The sequence below is a fragment of the Polyergus mexicanus genome, unplaced genomic scaffold (assembly GCF_030449975.1).
Source record: "Polyergus mexicanus isolate NDT 795.1 unplaced genomic scaffold, iyPolMexi1.0 SCAF_19, whole genome shotgun sequence".
Classification (NCBI taxonomy): Eukaryota; Metazoa; Arthropoda; class Insecta; order Hymenoptera; family Formicidae; genus Polyergus; species Polyergus mexicanus.
In genome coordinates this window covers 5,470,172-5,492,327 of record NW_027223339.1, presented here as the reverse complement: position 1 = coordinate 5,492,327, position 22,156 = coordinate 5,470,172, and the positions used below count along the sequence as shown (strand labels likewise).

At 32.1% G+C, this 22,156-nt stretch overlaps 1 protein-coding gene across 30 annotated transcripts in view; it reads left to right on the top strand.

Moving 5' to 3' along the window:
- LOC138941526 (CUGBP Elav-like family member 1) overlaps positions 1–20,566 on the top strand; it is a 495,676-nt gene extending 475,110 nt beyond the window's left edge. For 17 of the 30 annotated variants that reach the window (XM_070311285.1, XM_070311298.1, XM_070311293.1 and 14 more), the window contains 9 exons: positions 1,282–1,410; positions 2,034–2,310; positions 3,908–4,000; positions 6,127–6,168; positions 6,958–6,987; positions 8,921–9,043; positions 9,190–9,237; positions 10,278–10,508; positions 10,818–20,566. In XM_070311285.1, the coding sequence (XP_070167386.1) occupies positions 1,282–1,410; positions 2,034–2,310; positions 3,908–4,000; positions 6,127–6,168; positions 6,958–6,987; positions 8,921–9,043; positions 9,190–9,237; positions 10,278–10,508; positions 10,818–10,945 (1,101 nt within the window). In that variant the 3' untranslated portion in view covers positions 10,946–20,566. The remainder of the gene's footprint in view (positions 1–1,281; positions 1,411–2,033; positions 2,311–3,907; positions 4,001–6,126; positions 6,169–6,957; positions 6,988–8,920; positions 9,044–9,189; positions 9,238–10,277; positions 10,509–10,817) is intronic. The other 13 variants (XM_070311300.1, XM_070311286.1, XM_070311280.1 and 10 more) reach the window with 12 other exon arrangements.
- Positions 20,567–22,156: the final 1,590 nt, after the last annotated feature.

The window sequence follows — 22,156 nt, the reverse complement described above, 5'->3', positions numbered from 1 at the left end:
TTGCAAGAATTTTTTTCAGGAAAATTAATAAATTCTGAAAATGATAATTTATTGGAAAATTTACAGCTTATGATACATCTCATTCTTCGAAATTCTAAATTAAAAAATAATTTTTTTTTCCCCCTTATTAATGTTGTGTTTATTTCTCTCGTATCAAGATTTTTTTAATCTTATTTATATTTTCTCTTCGTGTGTCATTATCGAAATTTCATTCTACAGTTATGATTATCGCTATATACGATACAATTTTGTTTTGGTAATATAAAATGTGATCATCAACAATCATCTCACGAAATATACCTGATGTTTCTGTAAAATGGATCATTCGTTCTGGCGACAGTTACTACGCCTATGTTACGTACTATTTTGAATGGTAAAAGCGAGCTCTGTGCCAAGGCATGCGGGCACGAGGGCAATTTCACTTTAATATCGCGAATATTTCCGACTACAAGTTCCTCGAACTTGCTCGTTCCTCGCTACCAGCGTAACCAGCACGCCGATTTCGCATCTCCGATTGCACGCGCATTGTATATAGCCATCGACCTCGCGCTTCGCGTGTACCATCCCGAATATCATCAAACGTAAAAGTACTCTTTCCCCCAATGTAACGGCAATGATCATCAGCAAATACGTTCTCACGCCAATGTTGAACTTGGACTTGAACCAATAATGCATTGGACGTAGGGATATGGGATTCAGGTGTAAAACGACACTCGGAGCAAACTCTGATAGAAGTTCGAAGCTAATGAGAAGAATATCGAACTATGGCGGAAGAACTTTTTCATGAATTTAAGAAAGCAAGACATAAAATATATCATTGGAAATGTTGACACAATTCTCGAAATATGAATATCTCTTAAATTTAAAACAGAAAATAGAAGAGAAATATTATATATTTTTTTTTACCTTTAAATCACAACATTGGTTGCTTTAATTTTGAAATACTCAGCTATTGATATGAAGAAAATTTGATGCATTATTTCAAAAAAACTATAAGAATTTATTAGAGAATTGATATCTCCAACACTTATTCTTACTGTGCGTTGTATTGTACTTTCGTGTTTTTATATTACAGAAAAGTTTTATTTTAAGAAAATATATTTATATAAGTAATAATTTTTTATATAAGAAAATAATTATTTGAAATTATATATTATTAATTTTTTATCAAATTTACATGTATTTTATATAATCGTCGAGATATCGAATTCTAATTGCGATAACAATCGACATTTCTTACATTTCACATTTATGATTAAGTCATTATTACACAATTTTCAGGGTTGTTCGTCGCCGTTAGTCGTAAAATTCGCCGATACGCAAAAGGAAAAGGACCAGAAAAGGATGCAGCAACTCCAGTCGAATCTCTGGAATATCGCGGGAGTCAACATCGCGCCGCATTACCTGACCGTACGTGTGCTTAATATTTTATAATAAAAGCTCTTCGGCCGGTGTATCAAAGATTCCATTTGCATTGAGAACGAGAATGCTCTTCATGGTTCTATCGTTTGAGCGCCTTACACTCGTATGCATTATCTAGCCTTTGAGACTTTCTACACGGCGACCTCAATTTTGTTATGCAAAATATATGAAAAAAAAAAAAGGGACTGAGACTTTTTCGAAGAACACGGCCCGTATTCTTCGAACGCATATAATGCAGTTCAACGCGACTACCTGCACTAAAGCCTTTGTTTTTATTAAACGTTTCGCGAGATTTGCATAAAACTTCACAAGAGAAAGCATATTTCTCCTGTCGAATTTGCAATCGATATTTTCTCAGCAAAAATTCACCGAGAAAGCGGATTTGGGATCTGTGAAGATATTTAAAAATCCTAACAGAGAAAGAAATTAGATTTATAAATCATTTATAAAACCATTTAAAACAATCGAAGATTCTTGGCCGAGTAAAAATGATGAGATGTTCTCGAAAAATGTATAAAAATTTCTCATGCTGATATTATAAAGAATTTATATTGATAAAACAATGATCGCGTAGTTGGATGATGAAAATTTCGTTTACTATGCTATCACAGAATGACGCGCATACCTTGGCGCCTGCATCGTTGCAGCTGCTGCAACAATTGCAGGCGACAACGAGCGCCGCGACTCCAGTCACCGCTAACGCGGGGGCGGCGAATGCATTGTCGAATGTGCAACATCAATTGCTATTACAACAACACCTTGGCCTTGGAGCGGCAACCCCCGCGCACGCAGCACCCCCCGCTGTACCCAGTCCGGCGGAAATCAATCCTGCGAATCTACAAAGTCTGGCCACCCTCGCGTCTCTGAGCAACACCGCTGGTGAGTATGGTCAGTGTCGATTGGTTGTTATCCATTTTTATTTTTGCTTATTCGCATTCATTGTACTGCCGCTTTTCGATTACAAATTAGATACAATTGACAGATTTTGCAGAGATTAAAAAAAAAAAAAAAAAAAAAGAGCTCTTTCTCCAAGATAACCGTATTCGATTATTATTAATTAAAAAAAGAAGTAATCAATATTCTTGCCTCCATTGCATCGACATTATCCTAATGATTATTTACAAATTTGTATTTAACTTGATTTAAAAACGTATTTGTGTGTGTGTGTGTGTGTGTGTGTGTGTGTGTGTGTGTGTGTGTGTGTGTGTATGTGTGTATGGAATGCACGAATATATATTGAAATCGTCAAAAAATTAGTATATCGTAAACATATTTGATATCAATTTAATAGATCTTTTTTTTTATTGCCAGATAAATAAAATAATCAGATGAGAAGTAAAATTGTATATATTGATAGTTCTTGCGTCTTTTTCACACATATATGTTTTATAATAAATTATGCGTTCAAAATGCACATTATCTATCCGCTTTATGCATTTGCATTTTACCATCGCACAAGTTGCGTCAACTGTTTTATGTTTTTGATATTAGAATAATTAACGTGTAAGATTCTTAAACTTATCTCTCTCTTCTTCAAATGTGTATATTTAAATTGACGCGTTACCTTTTGACCCCACTTTACGCTTAACCTTCCAATACTTATAAAAGTCTTATTTTTGCGAGCGAATTAAAAACGTAAATCTTAGGGACAAATTTAAATATATAATTCCTCGCGGGAGATGTAAATCCGCTTTTGCTTAAAAATGTGTCAGGCGCACCATTGTCCCGATGCTATAGATAGGAGCTCTATAGAATACGATAGATCTGCTTTTGTCAGAGAAATCAGATTTTATCCGTTTCTTCTCTGAAATTATTCTTTCACGCATTTTATATTCCTCCATTATATTAGTGTCAGAATAAATTATATTATTTCACGCTTACGTTCTTCAATTTCCGATCGAGTCCCACGTGAATCATATCTTTTCGAAAATTATAACGGAATGTCCTACGTTAGCTTGCTTCGCAATAATAAAATTCTATGTTTTATGGGATTGGGAAGGATGCCAGAACAATGATGCCAAAACCGTGTCTATCATTAACTTTATTCCGAGATATGTGTTTACCGTTCATTGTTGCGGAACGTATGATCATTCGATGATATTCTAGAATCACGCAATAAATTCACGCAATGAATGTATACGAATCAGGTTGGAAATGACGTGTTGTCTACTTTCGATATACAGTCAAGCTTAAAATTTGTATTACATTCGAAAAGATCTTCCAAGTCAAATTTAATTCAATAATGATAATTGATGTGTCCTCAATATACTATCAAAAAATATCATTGAAAAAGATTAGGGTAAAAAATTTGTCCGTATGCTGTTGAATTTATTTCAAATTAGGCAAAGCTTAATTCACACAAGTTCTCGTTGCGTCAACCAACAAATAAAGATATGTTATATTATCCCAAAATTATCGCAGTTTACAAATTTAGATGATTAACGTCGAGACTCTCGACGGTAAATTTTGGCGCGTTATGTTGCAGCGAACGCGGGCGTATCGCCGATGAGTATGCAGAACCTCGTCACTCTGGCAGCTATGACCGGCGGAAACGGCAACCTCCAGGTGTCGCCAAACAGTGAGTAGAGAATATTTCGCGAAATGTATAATCGGAGAACATATTATCGTACATTAACGTACAGCTGTAAGTTCCGTGCGGAACTATTCAGTGCTCCGAATTACATGCGTAACTTCGAACCATACGTTATATATAAACGTTCTCCCATCAATTGTACAAACCATCCATATGCTTATGCATCACGTATGTTACTACTCGCGCTAGACGGTAAATTCGCTTGAGCATAGTCGGACTTTAATGATCGCATGCGTTGTTGAAGTTTCAGGCAAACGGGTGAACTGTCCACGCTTTTGTAGGTATTGCATGGATAAAGTGAGCCGAAGTTTCGCGTTGCGACATTACGGTGACAGTAATAATGCAACGGCGTGTCTATACTTGTTCTCGAAAAGTGTATTAACAGACTTTAATTGTAATACCACGGGGTACAATGGGGTGTTCGGATATTCCAAGACGTAACGCACAATTGTAAACAATGCATGCTAGAAGTCAGTCGAGAGGAAAAAAATATTTTCCGATTACATGTTCAATTTTAACTTTACATTTGCATGTTGTGTGTGTGTGTGTGTGTATATATATATGTGTGTGTATATTTTGTACTAAAAACACATGCAGTTTCGAAATGATAATATTTATTAGATATTTAAATTACCTAATATATATTTATATTACCTATATATATATATATATATATATATATTAAAATTGTCATTCCAATACAATAATTTATATCGTCACGCGATTTTAAATCTCGACTGACTTCTGAAATTTGAATCAATTGTAGGTCGTGAAAAATGCGATATATAAACTTAATCGCCAAATTCAAAGTATAAATATAAAACAATATATAAGTAATATATAACTGCAATATATAAGCATATATTTGATCGAAATGTTATTTTATAAATGTTAGTTTAGATTAGATACAATGCGTATTTGATACCAAATCTCTAAAGTAATTTGTAAAATTATTCTTGCATATATATAATTATTATAAAGATTATTATTTTTATTATTATGCGCGATAAAATAATCAAACTCGTTATACTTGTTTCTTTCATTAAATGAATTTGGCGATTGAGCCTGAATTAAAGTAAAATGATTAATCGTGAAATAATTAAATCGTTGCCAAAAACAACATACTAAATAAATTATATCGAAATTTTCAGTGACATCTTTTTTTATATTGTATGTGTTTGAACCATGTAAATGTATAAAATCTGCAGGTAAGATGTATATTTCCGTAGTTAATTGCGTAATTATTTCTTTACCGGCTTTCATGAGTATCGGCAAAGCGAACTAACGCACCTTTATTATTCTACTTTGCGTGTTCACGATACGATGTTTCTTGTATGATTTATGTAAAATTAACAGAAAAGTAAGTCAAGCATGCGGGTTGCATCATTGCGTTTTTTTAGACGTAGAACATTGTGCAAATATTGCATAAATATGAGTTTTCTAAACAATTATAATAATAATAAATAGTCGAGTTGATTATGAAAAAACTCAGCAGATCGTGACATTGCAAAATAATAAATGTGATTTTACATCTATTCTCGAAATTATTTTAACAATTTCTATACAATAAAATTTGTTTTCTATATGTGAAATATAAATTATCTGTAAGAAATATACTTTTGAATAAATAAAATAGCAATATATTAGAGTGAAAATAAAAAATTTAATATTAGAAAAAGAAATAATAAATATTTTATATCAAATTATATAATAAATACTGAAAAATATTATTATATTGATAAATTATTTAGATATTTTACTACATCAATCTTTTAAATATTTTACCACTTTTTTTTTTTTTTTTTTTTTCCAATTAGCAGATGTTGCATAGTTTGTCTGTAAGAGACTTATGTAATGTAATAAGAGAAAAACAAATATTTTTTATAATTTAAACGAACATTCCAAGTTAGCCTCGCAAACTTGACTCGTCATATTAATTTGATAACACAAGCAAACCCGTACCGTTGACTCTGCAATTTCCTAATCGCAATTAAAAACATAATATTGGCAGTATTACTCGGAAAATTCCGCCAAAGTTTTATTTCGCGAAAATATACTATATATATTACCGACTCTGCTTGTTAATACCGCAAACGTGTTTTGTGTTTCAGCATTAAGCGGCCTGGCAAATTCGACAGCAGGTATGTCGCTATGTACGTGTCGCATTGCCTGGTACAGTATTAACAATTACTAAATTAATTTCAATCGTGCAAAAGGGGCCTTAATCGTGTTGACAGTCTGATTCCCCCATTTCGCTTATTTTAGTCCGCGTGCACGCGTGCGCACGCACTTCCCCTCTTCTCTTTTCCCAAAAGTTCCCTCACGTTCCTCCTCTGCCTCTACCTACATTTCAATTTTCATGATGGATCCAAATATTCCCTTACGCGATTTAATACATCGTATATTAAGAGATTATTTCCCGAATGCGAGATATCAAACCAATCATTTCAATACAATCAATTATATAATTAATAACCACAATTATGATCGAGAATTAAAATATTTTTTCCAAATATTGAGAATCAATTCTATCCAAATATTTCTAATAGCTATTATAGAATCTTAAATTCTCTTGTGTGTAATAACGTTTAATTTTGCATAAATTTATTAAATACAAATAAATTGACATATATAATTATCATAAAAACTTATCACAGATTTACATAAGAATATAATGTATATGTATAATGATGAAAAATAGTCTTCCACGGGAATTATATTTGCCATCTAATTAATTATGACGCTTGTATTTATATTATATTTATGCTATTATGTAAGCTCTCGTATACTGTGGAGTCAAACCGCAGACGGAAATGTTCTATTATTTTTTGTATCGTACCAAATATGTCATATAACAAATGATTACACTCATATTTTATTTTTTTCGTTTTCTTTTATATGAATATACATCTTAACGTTGCGTATTTTTTTTTCGTGCGTAGCTGCTCTTCTGGGAAAAACAGGAAATACAGGTGAGACATTCATATAGGAAGAAAAATTGTTTGGCTGATTTTTTATCGCACTTCAATACTATACTATACTATACTATATTTTCCTCTCGAATCCTTATCTCGTCATTTCTCTTCTGTCACTCGTGTATAATTTTTATTATTGTCTCTTATATATTTTGTATAACGTATATAAGATAATTATTATTGACCGCAGATTTAATTAATCAAACGGGTCTCCCCTGTTACCAACGTTACATTTTATGCTTTGTATATATATTATTCTAGTCAGTTGTAAAAACCAAACAATTTAAAAAAAAAAATATATATGTATATATATATGTATAGGATGTTCTTATTTACTTGATTTAATTTTAAAACATTAAAGCAATGTTCGATTAAATTGAAATTGAAATTAAAAATTTATGAATTAGAAATTTAATAAAAATAGATAATAAAACCTTTTTAATTAAGTTTAAATTAACTTTGTTTTTAATAGAATTTTAATTCAAGTTTAAATGGGAAAGATATTTAACGTAAAACATTAAATGACATTGAAAAAAATATAATATTCAATCAAAATCACCGAAGAAAATTTAATTCCGAGTTAAGCAGAGAATTTTGTAAATTAAAAGATTGTAGCAGTAGTATTTTTATGACGCTGTGTATGTATATTTTATATATATGTTATTCACGATATGAACAGAAGAGCCAATTAGTGAGTGATTGGTACAGCGCGTTGAATTGTTGTTGTGAAAACTTTCTCAGACATTGAATTAATGCATTAATTGGCGAGACCCGGTTGGCGCTTGTAGGAACCTATAAATATTTTTATCCTTTATTAATCATAAAATTGTTGTTTTAACAATATGTACATATCGGACTGAATATTTCTGTGTGTATATTTGAGATGTACTTGGGGGAATATATGATTCTCGCACAAATGCTTATCGCAATTAATAGGTGCACGATTTTTCGTAAAAATTTAATTGGCAATGATGTTTATGCATAATTAAGAAAAAAGTAGAACTTTTTTGTAAAACGCTTGTTTATCCGCAATTAATTTACAAGTCTTATATTTTTATCATATATAATATATGGTCGCGTGTATATTATATATAGAAATGTATTTTATATTTCATTTCTAAATTATTATCGTTAATTGTATTGTGACGTATAACAAATGTTTTCGTCAATATCGGGGATAAAGACGATGCCTGAAAGACTTAAAAATTTCAATTATTAAAAAATATTATATAAATTTCTATTAAGCAAAATATTTTATACGCTATATTGCAACTTTTGTAATTTATTTTTATTTATGCATAGTTTAAATTTTCATAAATATTTTTTTATATATTCCTTAATCTTAAATATGTATCTTCAAAAAGATATAGATATATTTTCAACATTATTTATGATTGTTTCAATTATAATTAATTATTAATATTATGAATTATATATATATATATATATATATTAAAATTAATATTAATATAATATTAATAATAAATATTAATATTATATTAATATAATATAATATTATATATATATATATATATTGCATATCAATTTTAAACTCCAGATTGGATTAACGGATACAATCAACAAAAAAAAAAAAAAAAAAAAAAAAAAAAAAAAAAAAAAAAAAACCGAAAGGAACGATATACCGTGAAACTTTTTTAATTAACTTTCTCGTATTTTTTTCGAATTGTCACTCTCTAATAATTATTTAATAAACATTTAATAGTTCACTTTTTGATAAAATTCGTTCATCGTATTGCATAAGTAGCTTTCTAATGGTGATAACAAAGTCGAAGTCATGGCGATTGATGTTCTCGCGACATCGCAGCATGTAAGGCATACCGCAGAATTAATTAGGTTTGGGTATCGTCGAAGTTTGCACTTGGGGATCAATAAAAAGTGACATGACTCGACCATAATATTTTTCTTTAAGGGTCTACCGGAGGCAGTCTTAGTCCTGTAACATCTCTCACGCTCAACTCCTTGACGGGGACGCCGCTAAACGGGCTTCAAGACTCGCTGAGCAACGCTTATTCCAGTTTGCAACAATATGCAGGTAATTGTTTGCATCAAGCTACTTATACGATATATACAGAAAATAACGCTAAAATAATTGTTAAACGCAATCAAGACTGCTTTTTTGTATGCACATAAACGCACAAAAAATACTACCTTCTAATGAGTGAACTGTGCGTATTAAAGCTCTCATTGGAAAAACGACGGTGACGGTGGAAAAGAAAGAATTGCATAGTGAGTAATAATAAGTAGACTGCCTGAATATATATTTTTGTGAATTGTCTATAGCGTCAAGTCATTCATATGATTCACTTTCGGATTAATATACTTTTTTTGCGACATAATATGATTAACTACTGCTAGAATCTAGAACACAGAATCTGGAACAATTTAATTGACATTAAAAGTATTACAAAAAGTTATGTAAAGAAGAATATGTCGATTATTGTCATATATGTATATAATATATATATATATATATATATATATATATATATATATATATACCATGATAATAATTATCTTTTTATTGCTAAATAAAAATCTTATTTCTATTCGCATTTAATATTTATCTTTGGTTGATGTCGCATATATAACCAGCTATCTAATTTTAAATTTTATCCATGCAAGATATTAAAATTGACCAATGATTCTACAATGAAAGGAATTAGTTATTGAAAGAATCGGGATACCTGTAACACAGGAATATGAAAGTGAACCAAATGAATGTTTGAAAAAAGACAACCAATTGGATCGCATGTGTCTATTAGGTAATCCACGTATCCCAGTAAACAAAATATATTCGTAAAAATAAAGTAAATAAAACTATATATGTTACAATACCATTGTTGCAAATATTTAAAACCTTATAAAATTTCGTTATATCTTCTTATAATATCGTACAAATTATAATTTAATTTCATAATCATCGTATAAATATATATGAAATGACATTTCTCATTCTATTCTGCATTGATATACATGTTTATTTGCTCATTTTTTGAATAGATTTAGAATAAATCTAAAATAAATCTCAATTAATTGAATATATCTCCTCGCTTTTGTTTGATGTGTTTCTATAAGCTGGGATATGCGAGCTAAGCCAATGCGTAGATTTATATTGATCTAGCCGTTTTTATCGAGAAATAGCGTAAGTCAAATTTTACAAGGTAAACTTAAAAACGTGTCTTTTTCGACGAGATTTTTTTAAATTCGATTTATGTCACTTGGAAGAAAATAACACAAGTATCATCAACAACGCGTTCGGATTTTAGGGTTTCCCGCATTCACGGCAGCTGCAGCCGCTGCGGCGGCGGCAACGCAGAAGACAAAGTTCACGAATACAGACAAGCAGATTGAGGGTCCCGAAGGTTGCAACCTCTTTATCTACCATCTACCGCAGGAATTCAGCGACACGGATCTCATCTCCACCTTTTTGCCCTTCGGCAACGTCATATCCGCCAAAGTTTTCATAGATAAGCACACGCACATGAGCAAATGCTTCGGTAAGTTGAATTAATACAGTCGAATAATGGAAGGAATAAGACGAGTGTTTAAATATGAAGATGTATTGTAATGAGTACGTGTGATTAGAGAGAGCTTTAAACAAAAACAATTTCTGATTTTCAATTTTGGTTCAGTCCGTTCCGGAATAAGAAATAATATTATATTCAAACTATATTATATATTTAAATATTTTATCCGAGGAAACAAAATAAGAATCAATTTTATTCCGGTTCGAATCTTTGCAAATCGCGCGATGCGATACGGACGAATGGAATGTATAAATTGTGCATTTTACAATGTTGTTTCAGGCTTCGTATCGTATGATAATGCAACGAGCGCGCAAATGGCGATCCAAACAATGCACGGTTTCCAGATTGGCATGAAGCGGTTGAAGGTCCAGTTAAAACGGTCCAAGGACGCCTCTAAGCCCTATTAGCCGACGTCACAGAGCGTTCGTAGGTAGATACCAAGGACTTGTCGGACATCTCGGCTCGACGGCGTCCTTAATCGGGACGACGCTCGCGCGTTTAATTTATAATCGCGATAATTAATCATTATTTCGCAGCGGAGTATCGCTATTTAACGATAGGTCTAGATAGACAAACAAAAGTATTAGGCGGTAGGATTCCACAATGTTCTCTAGTCAAACAGTATTTTTCACGAAGGTAGCGAGCTAACGGGCTACGATCGAGCGTCCTCGCACGCCGAAGAGGAGAGACGTCGCCGTGCGACACCTTCGTCGTCCTATCGAAACGAGGCTGTGATAATCCAGAAGACTCTCTTGTTCATCGGACTTGACTTTTCTTCCGAGGTTCAGGAACGTAATTTATCGTTTTAACGTGTCGCTTGTGCGAACTGTTCCGCCGAATTGTCTTCTCTCTCTCTCTCTCTCTTCTACCTACCGGTCCGCCCATGTGTAAATTCTCAGTACATTTTTAGTCCAACAATCTGTCTATTCTGTCCACGTCCGTCGCGATCGTATATCATACATTACATCTATTAATCCTTTCAGTGCCGAATTAAATATAGAAATCCTACTTTCTTCGACAATCCATTCCAGTAATTTTAAAGGAAATAGGATAGGATTAACGAATATAGTAAGTTTAATATTAGCATATTTTTATTTCGAGCAACTTGATCTCCTATAATGACTGATTTCAAACATTCTAATCGGTATTCCTACAACAGATCTAGTGAATCTGATGAAATATAATTAATCAAGACAATGCGCAATCCATTTAGGAGTTAAATGGGCCATTTATATCGAAAGTGACTTTGCGTATTGAATTTTAAGAGAATTTTAATGCATACGTTGAGAGTATATGTTATATATGCTTTATATTCTCGTCAAACACATAAGGGAATTTGTATGCAAGAGTTATAAAGGCTATTTCATTCCGCTTTCGTGAGAGATAAATAAATTTGCATGTAAAGGCTTTATGATTTGATTGTCTGTAATGGATATAATCTATTTTATAAATAGATTTCTTAATTCGACTTTCGCCTTCACAATAAATACAATAGCTTTCAAAATAAATGGCTCTAATATGTACAATAATATTTCAAAATAGACTTTTTCACACGCAAGATGAATAAAAAGCTTCCCGAGTTTCGACTCAACTCGATTTTCGAGTTACAGTTTGTTACGTAGGAACGGACTTTGGTAGTGCATATTTAGCGTTAAACATGCTCGTTCATTCTTGCATTCAGTTTATTTACGAAGTAAAACGTTTAGTATACGAAGAAAAACAATTTTAATATGAATGCAGACGCGGTGAAAATTCAATATCCATGTTCATCGCTAAATACGCGGTAACATAATACAGGTCTTTCAAATCATCATAATCGCCCGTATTTATCACACGGTGTCGAAAACATGGTCGTCTCTTCGAATCTCGAAGATGCAAAACCTGGCGGCACGTTCCCGGGTGACGCAATCAAACAACATCTCGTTGCAAAAGGCTGCCAGTAAAGCTTTCTGTGCTAACTTACTGTTGCACAAAGTGAAATTACGTACGTGAAGTTCACTAACAACGTAGCTTTTTCCCCTAGGAGAGTAAGAGTAGTTCGCTTTGAATTTTCACGCAGCGTTTCACGAATCGTACCTTGTAACCATTTGATGATTTGACTTTTCTCTCTGTTTTTTTTTTTCTTCGTGTATTTTTGTAATTTATCTCTCTCTATCTCTCTTTTTGTCTCTTTATCTAGCTCTCTATCTCAATAACCACGTAGTTTAAGCCAGCAGTTGAATCGGCATACGTATACGAGCGATACACACAAGGATCTACCTCACTCATTATAATTGTATCAGCAGCTATTATATCGCGTGTATCCTTCGTTCAATGTTTGAGGCGCACAGAATTGGATACGTTCTCACGTGATAATAATATCATTAAGTTTTTTATGGTTATAATCACGCTACGACGCTTTATTAGTTAGTAGTACTAACATTGCTATGTGATTTTTTTGGGGGGAGGGGGGGGGGAGTGTACAGCCGATCGTCGAAAGCGGTGGGTAAACCGATCGTTTCCGAAAGTAATCGTAATTTACGTTCAAAAAAAATAATTTTCTACTTATTCTTATTCTATCGTTGTCGCAATTTTCGCTTGGGACAATCGAGGACAAACAGTTTTCAACTATGAAAAGATTATTGGACATGTTGCGCGTAATTTGAACTACTATTAGCAGTTATTTGCATGTAATCTCTGAATCTCCGGAAACCGTCGGCGAATTTCACTGACCGCGTTGCATTAGCAACGAGTTTCCATCGATGCGCTGCCAAACACTTTGTTTCTTTTTCCTTGTGACTGTCTGTCAAGCTGAACAAAGTGGATGCTCGTTGCTCGTGTCTCAAGAGAACGACTCGGCAAATCTATCTGTGTACACGATGCACGGTGTCGGTTTGGAGATTCCGCAAAGATCAAATTCGATATTTTCATGTAATACTTTAACGGTCGAAGTGACTCCTGTGTGTGCACAATTTTCTTATCAGACGTACAACTTTTAAAATACTCACTTGCCTTATTAGAATATTAATTCAAAAAGACAATATCTCGATATAATTTTAAATTTTTATTTTTTACGTAACAACGCCAATATAAAAAAATATAATAGAGAATTATATAATATTTAATTTTCCGATAACATATTTATTGATTTCTGAATGATTTTTGATTGATCTCTATTTTCATAAAGAATTGATCATATCGAGTCACACTACATTTGTAATGTAGCAAATAATAATACCCACGATGGTCAATTCAAGATTGATTGTCTGCGGATAATTGGGCACAGTATTATCTCGCGGAATCCCCGAAAAGACCATCACCGCGCGCGTTTGCCCGGACATAAATCTTTATATCTGGTGTGTGGTGGTGACTAACCTGTCCGTGTGTTTGTTTGTGTGCCAGCAGGTGGCCTGTGACGTTGTGACCGTGTACTCTCGATCGGAGTCGCCGTGCCATGTCAGTCTCAGTCAGTCAAATCGGTATCGATCGTTTGCTCGATCGATCGATTGATCAATCACGATTCCCCGGTCAGTCTCTCGATCAGTCTATCTGTGTCTGTCGGTGCCTGTATAAAGAACAACACCCGCTCAAACGCGCTCTCACTTCCGCCGTAAGATCCTCTGCCCGGTCAACCTTTTCTCTCTTCTCATCTCATCCCCACGACCTTTCGCGCGCTTATACCACTTGTCCACGAAGGCGCGACATCGCTCATATTTTGCAATCGTGCCGAAAGTTCGCGCCTTGTACCTTCTCGATCGCGGCTGCACACGCGAAAAGTCGGACCCGCAGGAGAATTCACGATGCTGGACGTACGTGCGAAAGATCACGAGCGAGAAATTGTGCAAAGGAACAAGACGAAGAGAGCCAAGAAAGTGGAATGGAAAGTGGAGGATACCAACGACCGAGCTGGGTTCCTCGAACGAAGCTAACGCACCACGTTAATTGTCTGTCCACAACCCCTCCCTGTATATATATACAGATATATAAATATATTATACATATATGTATGTATACATATATGTGTACGTGTGTGATACGTGTATGATACGTGTGTGTATACGCGTGTGTGTCGAGAGCGCGACGAGAATTCTCGCGGCTGACTAGCGCGTTATTTCTCTTCATCTTATAATGGAAGAGGTCAAAAGGATGAGGAACGAGCCGCGGCACGAGCTGTGAAAGGAAATTTCTTATACATAACTATACATATTACATACATGTTCATAAATCGGATTATCGACTGAGAACTATTTTTATCGGCTCTATTGTCGAGATCGCTGTCAGCGCTTTTCTCATGGCATCTGTTTATATAATATATAAATATACATACACACATATATGCGTCATGGCGAATTGGGCGTGTAGGCGAGATAATGTGTATGTATGAAAAAAAAAAAAAATGCGAGAGAGACGGAGGCTGGAAAAGGAAACGCGAAAGGATGAACAATGATCGTACGGAACCGACGCGCGTGCGATTTCTTAGGTTTTAAATCGTGCAAATATACCAAAAACGAAACGGATACAAAGAAAAAAACAAAAACCGATAGATAGCGAAGAAATGAATGTAAGAAACATTTTGTAGTAATGACCTTTGTGATAAGATTGTATCGTATGTATAGGGGACCGGATCTGGGGCCGATGGTCTCAAAATGAAGCTGGGCCGGATTGTTCAGAAATAACACATCAGGCGTTACGCGTTAACGCGCGTATCCAATTTTATGCCGCCACTGGAAAGGCTTTGCGAACGTAGAAAAGTACACGAGATGCGAGAAATTTTTAACGAGTTTTAACGTCGGACGAGTTTCCCGACCGCGCACTTGCATCGTCTTCTTCGTCGGGTTTACAAATTGCACACTTTATGCAATTCTTATGCAGTCTCAGCTCTTCGCGAAAAAGCTGAATACGGGACCGATCATGTGGACAAGCTGCTTGGATCGACTTGAGTTAAAAATCTTCACAGCACGATATAATGAATACGGAATAGGAGGGTATTACAATGTATTAAGAGTTATATATATATATATATATATATATATATATATTATATAATTGTGAAACAATTTCGCATCCAAAAGAAAAAGATAAATTCATTCGAGTAGAGAATTGCATCAACGCGTAAGATATTTTGAAATAATTCATTCGTGACGCCGAATATAAACTTGCTCCTTGGAAATAAGAGGAAAAACATTTCGAGTTTTGGGGGATCAAAATTCTGTCGATCACGAACCGGTTTGTAGGGATCTTGGATAATTATAAATTCACAATGTGCTTTTTACGTGTGAGATTTACCTTTGCATTGTTTCTAAGATAATCGACGCGATCGTTATTAAATCTTATTGAAAGAAAACAAATGTATCGACGCCTATGTCGCAAATACATTGACTTTGATTCAAATGAAATAGATATTTGGATATTTTGCTTTTAAATGCAGATAAGATGCAAGTGAGAAAATTTTAAGTGTCGCGTGAATGTTTTCGAATAATCAGGTATTGGAACGATTACTGTAAACGTTTTCAGTTCAAGATGACCAACGCGAAAGTCGATTGCATGACAAAGCTGTGCGATAATTGTATTTAAACAAATCAAAACCGTCGTGCAAGGATATACACAGGGTTAGTGACTAAAAATAAGTAATTCTAAGTGCTCTAGTCTGGATGTATGAACGCCTTCGTGAATGTTAATTTAATATGAAAATGTGAAACATCTTAGAGTTGACCGCATGTTATTTAATGAGAAATCATCATATTGTAGAATCTTAAATTAATACAAAATAATATCTTTTTTTGTATAATTCCAAATTTGCAAATTATTATTCTTAGTTTATTTAAATCTTATATACGTTACAAGAAATGGCATATATATCTATACATATAAACGAAATATTTCTATTAAAATATTTTAATATATATATATATATATATATTTTGTCAGAACAATTTTTCTTTTAATGCACTTCGTATAATATCAAATAATGAAAATTTTCAGCCTTTGCGAGAAATTACATTCTAATTGGTTAATATTCAAAGGTATTACTGAGATGATAACATTCACGAGATGCTAAGTACTTAATTACGTTACATAACAATACACATTCCAAACAACAGAAATTTCCAAAAAATAATCTAAAATTCATCTAAAAAATATCCTGATTTTTGTCCTGACTTTTCAATCTTTGCCCTTTGCAGAGAGAGAAACATGTCATTTGGAATTTTTTGTTTTTTATGAATTATAAGCCCTTATTATAATGTCGATTGAAACAATGCTTTTATCTTAAATCGTTTCCTATGTTTCCCGCAATCGTCAGAACTATCGAAAACCATCGAAACCGCTTTTATTAGGATTTTGCTTATACTATTTAAACGGAATCTTGTGTAGCTTCTTTTCGATGTTTCTGGAGACATCTCCATACTATCTTTTTCTCTTATTATCGTGTCAAATGATCTATCTTAATTATTATCCATACTTCAAGTTTTGACAAAATATATGTTCTTCTAAACATCATATTTTTCGAAAAAAATTTTCTTCGTTTTTTCTCGCGTAACCTTGTTTATATTGAGCAAAGCAAACCTTGCGTGCAATTACTGGATGATAATATAATTTTTGTTTCTTTTTTTAAATAATGAATGCATTCTATTATTGCAACATATTTTTACGTTTGGAATATTTTAAGTGAAACGATCAATGTTTCTGGCTTGAGAATTAAAATAAAAAAATAGCATGAAGAGAGTGATTTATTGTTTTAGTTACAATCAAATCATAGAATTTAATTTCATTAAAAATAATGAAAATTAATGCTTATTGTGACGTAACTACAAAAAAGTTTATATTGTTCATATTTTGAATGGATCAATTACAAATTTAAAGGAAACAATGATTTTCTTTTTAAAATATGAATTTCTCTTAGAAACGAGAAAATGACTTTTGTCCGCACTACTAGTAACCGTCATTCAATTAAATGTACGTGGTCTTGTTTTGTCACCAACATTAACATGCACACCCGTGCGCCAGACCAAATAAACGGAGCAACCGGCGTTATTGCAAAAAAAATTTATACATATAAATGATTTTTATCTGATATTTGCGATTGTCTTTAGCAGATAGCACTGTGCTCCGTATGAAAGCCAAAGATGTGTCCATTAATTAATTGATGTACTTACGCAACCTTGACGACTAATTCGAATCGTGTTGAATGTCCACGCATGAACAGAATCTATTTGTAAAATATTAATTTGCATTTTGCAGATCTTGTTGAAAATTGAAATTATCCAAAATGAAACTAATATCAATTAGCAAAGGCTAAGTTGCAACATACAAAGGGATCTTTTTAACATGCCTATACAAACAATCACGATCGTATAAATAATTTGATAAAGAAATATTTGATAAAAAATAATTAATTTTTGCAATATTTTTGTCGCAGTAAACATATAAGCTATATGCATGGATAGCCAACATTCTCTGATCTACATACGTTAAATCAATTAATTAACAATAGGAAACGAGCACGCGTACACATTAGTCTTGTGCGTACATACAAATAGAGCCTAGTCACAAATATCGTTAACGAATGAAAAATCGCTTCTATGTTCATGTCATTTTCATCAACGTCCTCCACATAGCACATGCATTGACACTATTGTTAATGCTCCTACGTTTATTATGGCTATTATTAGTACTACATTTACAATTATTATTATATACTATATCCATTTTTGCTAGTTATACCTCTGTTGCTCTACGTTGATTAATATTATTATTAGAATTATTATTATCCTCTACGATTATGTTATTATTTTATTATTAGTATTATATGTTTATATTACTATAGTACTCTCGTCTGCCAGTGATGGTAATATCCCATTGTTGGCATTTATTATTACTATTATATGACCATTATTTCTATTAATTTTACATGTATTACTAGCACTTTGCGCGATAGCAATCGCGATTATTTGTTACTGTTGCCGATATCGATCGCTCGCTCATTTGTGCCGCAATGACAGACTCTATCTATTTAGGATCAGAACCAAATCACCTGGGTACTCTTATATCTGTTTTTACAAGACATGTGACTCTAATGTGTGTACGAATGATTTCATTCGTTATAAAAAAGAGTCCAGTACCTGTGCGATTAATAAATGGTCAAATCAGAATCATTGATTGAGATGGTTTCGTTTCTAAAAATGAGATATATATACATATATGTCATAATAAGACGGGACAATATATTTATGACGTTAATAATTCATTTGTTTATGTTTGTTTTCAAAGATTGAATATAAACTGCTTGGTGCAAGCTGAATAAAGTAATGAAACGGAAGAAAGAAATGCATTCACAAGATATCTTTCTCAGCGTTCGTTTCAATAGTCTCCAATGTTTGTAAATGTCGTAACAAGATTTATAAGAGATACTATCATTTCATTATTATAAATATATAATTCTCATATATATATATATATATATATATATTAAAGAAGTGGAAACGAAAAGAAATCTTTTGTATTATTATAATATGAATCATACACATTCTTTATTCTTATTCAACTGAAAAATATGAATTTTAAGTTTGTCGTATATTAATAATATAAGAGCCGATCAATTCAATGATCCTGTTCGACCAACATTTCAATGGCACGGCCGTTTATTTAAATTACTATTTTTACAGCTATAATCTAAATTTATTGAATATATTTTTTGTTTTTAAATGTTTGAATTATTATCTCGTAAGACTACTGTTATACCGTTGAGTATATTGTCTTTGCGTCGTTAATAATTTGTCATGCTTCTTTTGTTTTCTTATATGCTAGAAATCTAATTTGTTCTTTTTTCTTTAATTTGTTCGTTTGCCGTTTTCTCTCCTGGGATAAATGTATGTCTTTTTTTTTTTATTAAAAGATGGGATACATCGCAATCGGAGTTATCGAAACGATGAATCGTGTTCAATTAAATGCAAATATGATCTTAATTCCAGCACGTTGAATTAACACACGAACACGCACACGCACATGCACACATGTTGTTAAAATTATATTTTCGTTTTATAAAGAAGAAAAATAAATAATAAAAAATTGAAACTGAAAACTCTATTGCTTTGTTTGAAATGTTAATTAAGTTAATTAATTAAAATCTGAAATTTAAAATGTAGCAAGTATTAAATAATATGTGCCAATACACACGGAATATCAAAAGTTCCAACATCAAATATCACCATATTTTGCTTCCAGCACTCAACTCTGTCGCTCTGTAGATTTAGATATTGCAGTTAGAGAAGAAGAGAATGCGGTATTTAGTACTTAAATAATTACAAAAGGTACTTATGCAAATGTAAAATGTAATTTATCAAAGCACGAATTTAAGAGCGACAATTCCACAAATTTATAAACTGTAATTATTATATTATAAGCTACGCGACAGAGAAGTATTTTTGCTACAAGTAAACGGTCTTTTTTGCTAAATTCTATGTGACTTAATATGAATATCATCGGAGTATGCTCCGAAAGGCGCGATTAATCCCACTCTTTTAATTAGATTCATTTAATCCTCGATAATCGGAGAACAATCGTGTGAATAGAGTATCGAGACTTATTGCTGCGGTAACCCACGCGTACGCATTGCGACAGCTTTATATGTGCGCGCGTATGTACGTGTCGCGTACACACGCGCACTTATGTTCGGGCATTAAATGTACTTTTGTCTATGTATCTCTGTAAACGTACGCAGATGTATACATATGATGTAAATATCTGCGTGCGCGATAGTATTCACCTTCTGTCGTCACGTGTAACGCTGCTCCGCATTTACTCTATAATTATCTATCTTTCGTTTAATTCTTTCTTTTTTCTGTTCTTTCTTTTTTTTTTGTTTAATCGATGACCATTTTTTTGGTTTCTAATGACTGGCGGCAGAATCGTGTGGAAATCGCGTCGACATATATATATCGTTGAGTATACTTATATATTTTCTTTTCTGTTTTGCTTGGTCTGTGCAGAGCGCGATCAGCATGTGGCGTATGTTAAAAATAACAATACATATATTTATTTTGTTGTTTTAATTTTTTTTCTTCGCTTTACTACCACTCCTATGATCCTGAGATTCGTTAATTACTATATTTAATCACCGATCTAGCGGAATCTATAGAAAACATTTGCGGGCACCTGACTATTTTTCTTTACTGTGTATATATATACATTATGATCTCATTTTAATTCTTTATGGGCAGGATTTCCTTTGCAGCTACAAGAAATTAGAGATTCTTAATAAATCTTAATATTTATTCATTAATGAAAAATAAGTTGCTAAAGAAGTTATTTGAATATAACGTCAAATATGTTATTTTTAAAATCGATATTATCACAATAATGATGATTTATTGATTGCAGTATTGAACAATGAAGGCTTTTGTAGATACATAATGAACGCGCGACAATTAAAGAGTTTATTCATCATGAATAAATAATAATTTTTCTTGTATGTATCTCTTTTATTGTATATAACTGCCTGTGTATCGCGTGTTCCAAAAATGCTAATAATACAATTATAGCAACTGCTGAAAGAAAGATTGTACATTTTTACGGAAAGGATAACTACATTTTTTTGATGTATGTTTTTATAATTTGCTTACAATTTCATCGGAGTTTTTATTTCTCGATATTCATAGAGTTACGCGCTTATCTCACAAATAATGTTTCATGTTGAAAAAAAAATGGCAAATGTAAAAAAAAATTGATACGAATTGATACAATTATTTTAATCTTTTGCAGATTAATGTGACTTCAAGGAGTAATTATATTCAGCTCTTTTTGTCAATTTCGTGAAATGAAAATTGAATTATGAATTATGATTATTTAAAAGAAATAAAAATTAGAAAAATTAATTTAATATGATTCATTATCTATCTTAATATAATATCAATAAGTGGAATATATAAATTCTTTATCAAAAAGACAATTAAATATACAAATATTTTACATATGTTCCTATTTTGTTTAGATTTTCATTCAAATATACACTTCCAAAATCAATAGCTTTAAATGTTATGCTGTATATGCATCTAGTTTATTTTAATATTTTTTCGATTAATTCAACAGTTATTTCATTATTTATATCAAATTAACTCAATTTCTACTCAAATGTAAATTAAATTTAAATAACAGAAACGATTGCTTTTTCAGTAGTAAAATTTTTGTCAAGATATTCTTGCACTATGTTATGTATGCAATTGTTGTAATTTTGTATCTTCGTCGCGTCAATATATAGATATATACGTATCAAAATTGAATATATGAATAATTCATAAATAAGAAAACGAGAAGCAAAATTGCGTATTTGAATGACTGACTTAATGGTCCCTTGAAACAATTTATTTCTAAGTTTAATTTAGCAACACAACGTTAGAAATATTTTTTCGTCTATGAAGAGAGATAAATTGGTAATGTCATTTTTTTATCATAATCTTGTCACTTTTATAAATTGTATATATTTTGTATATAAACTGATAAAATTGTATCATTTAACGCAAACTAAAAACAATGTTTGTTATATTCTTTAAAGTCATTTTCTTTATAACTTTCAAATTAAATATAAAATTATAATTTTTAATTTAATTACAGTATAATTAACATATTATTATATTTAAAATAAC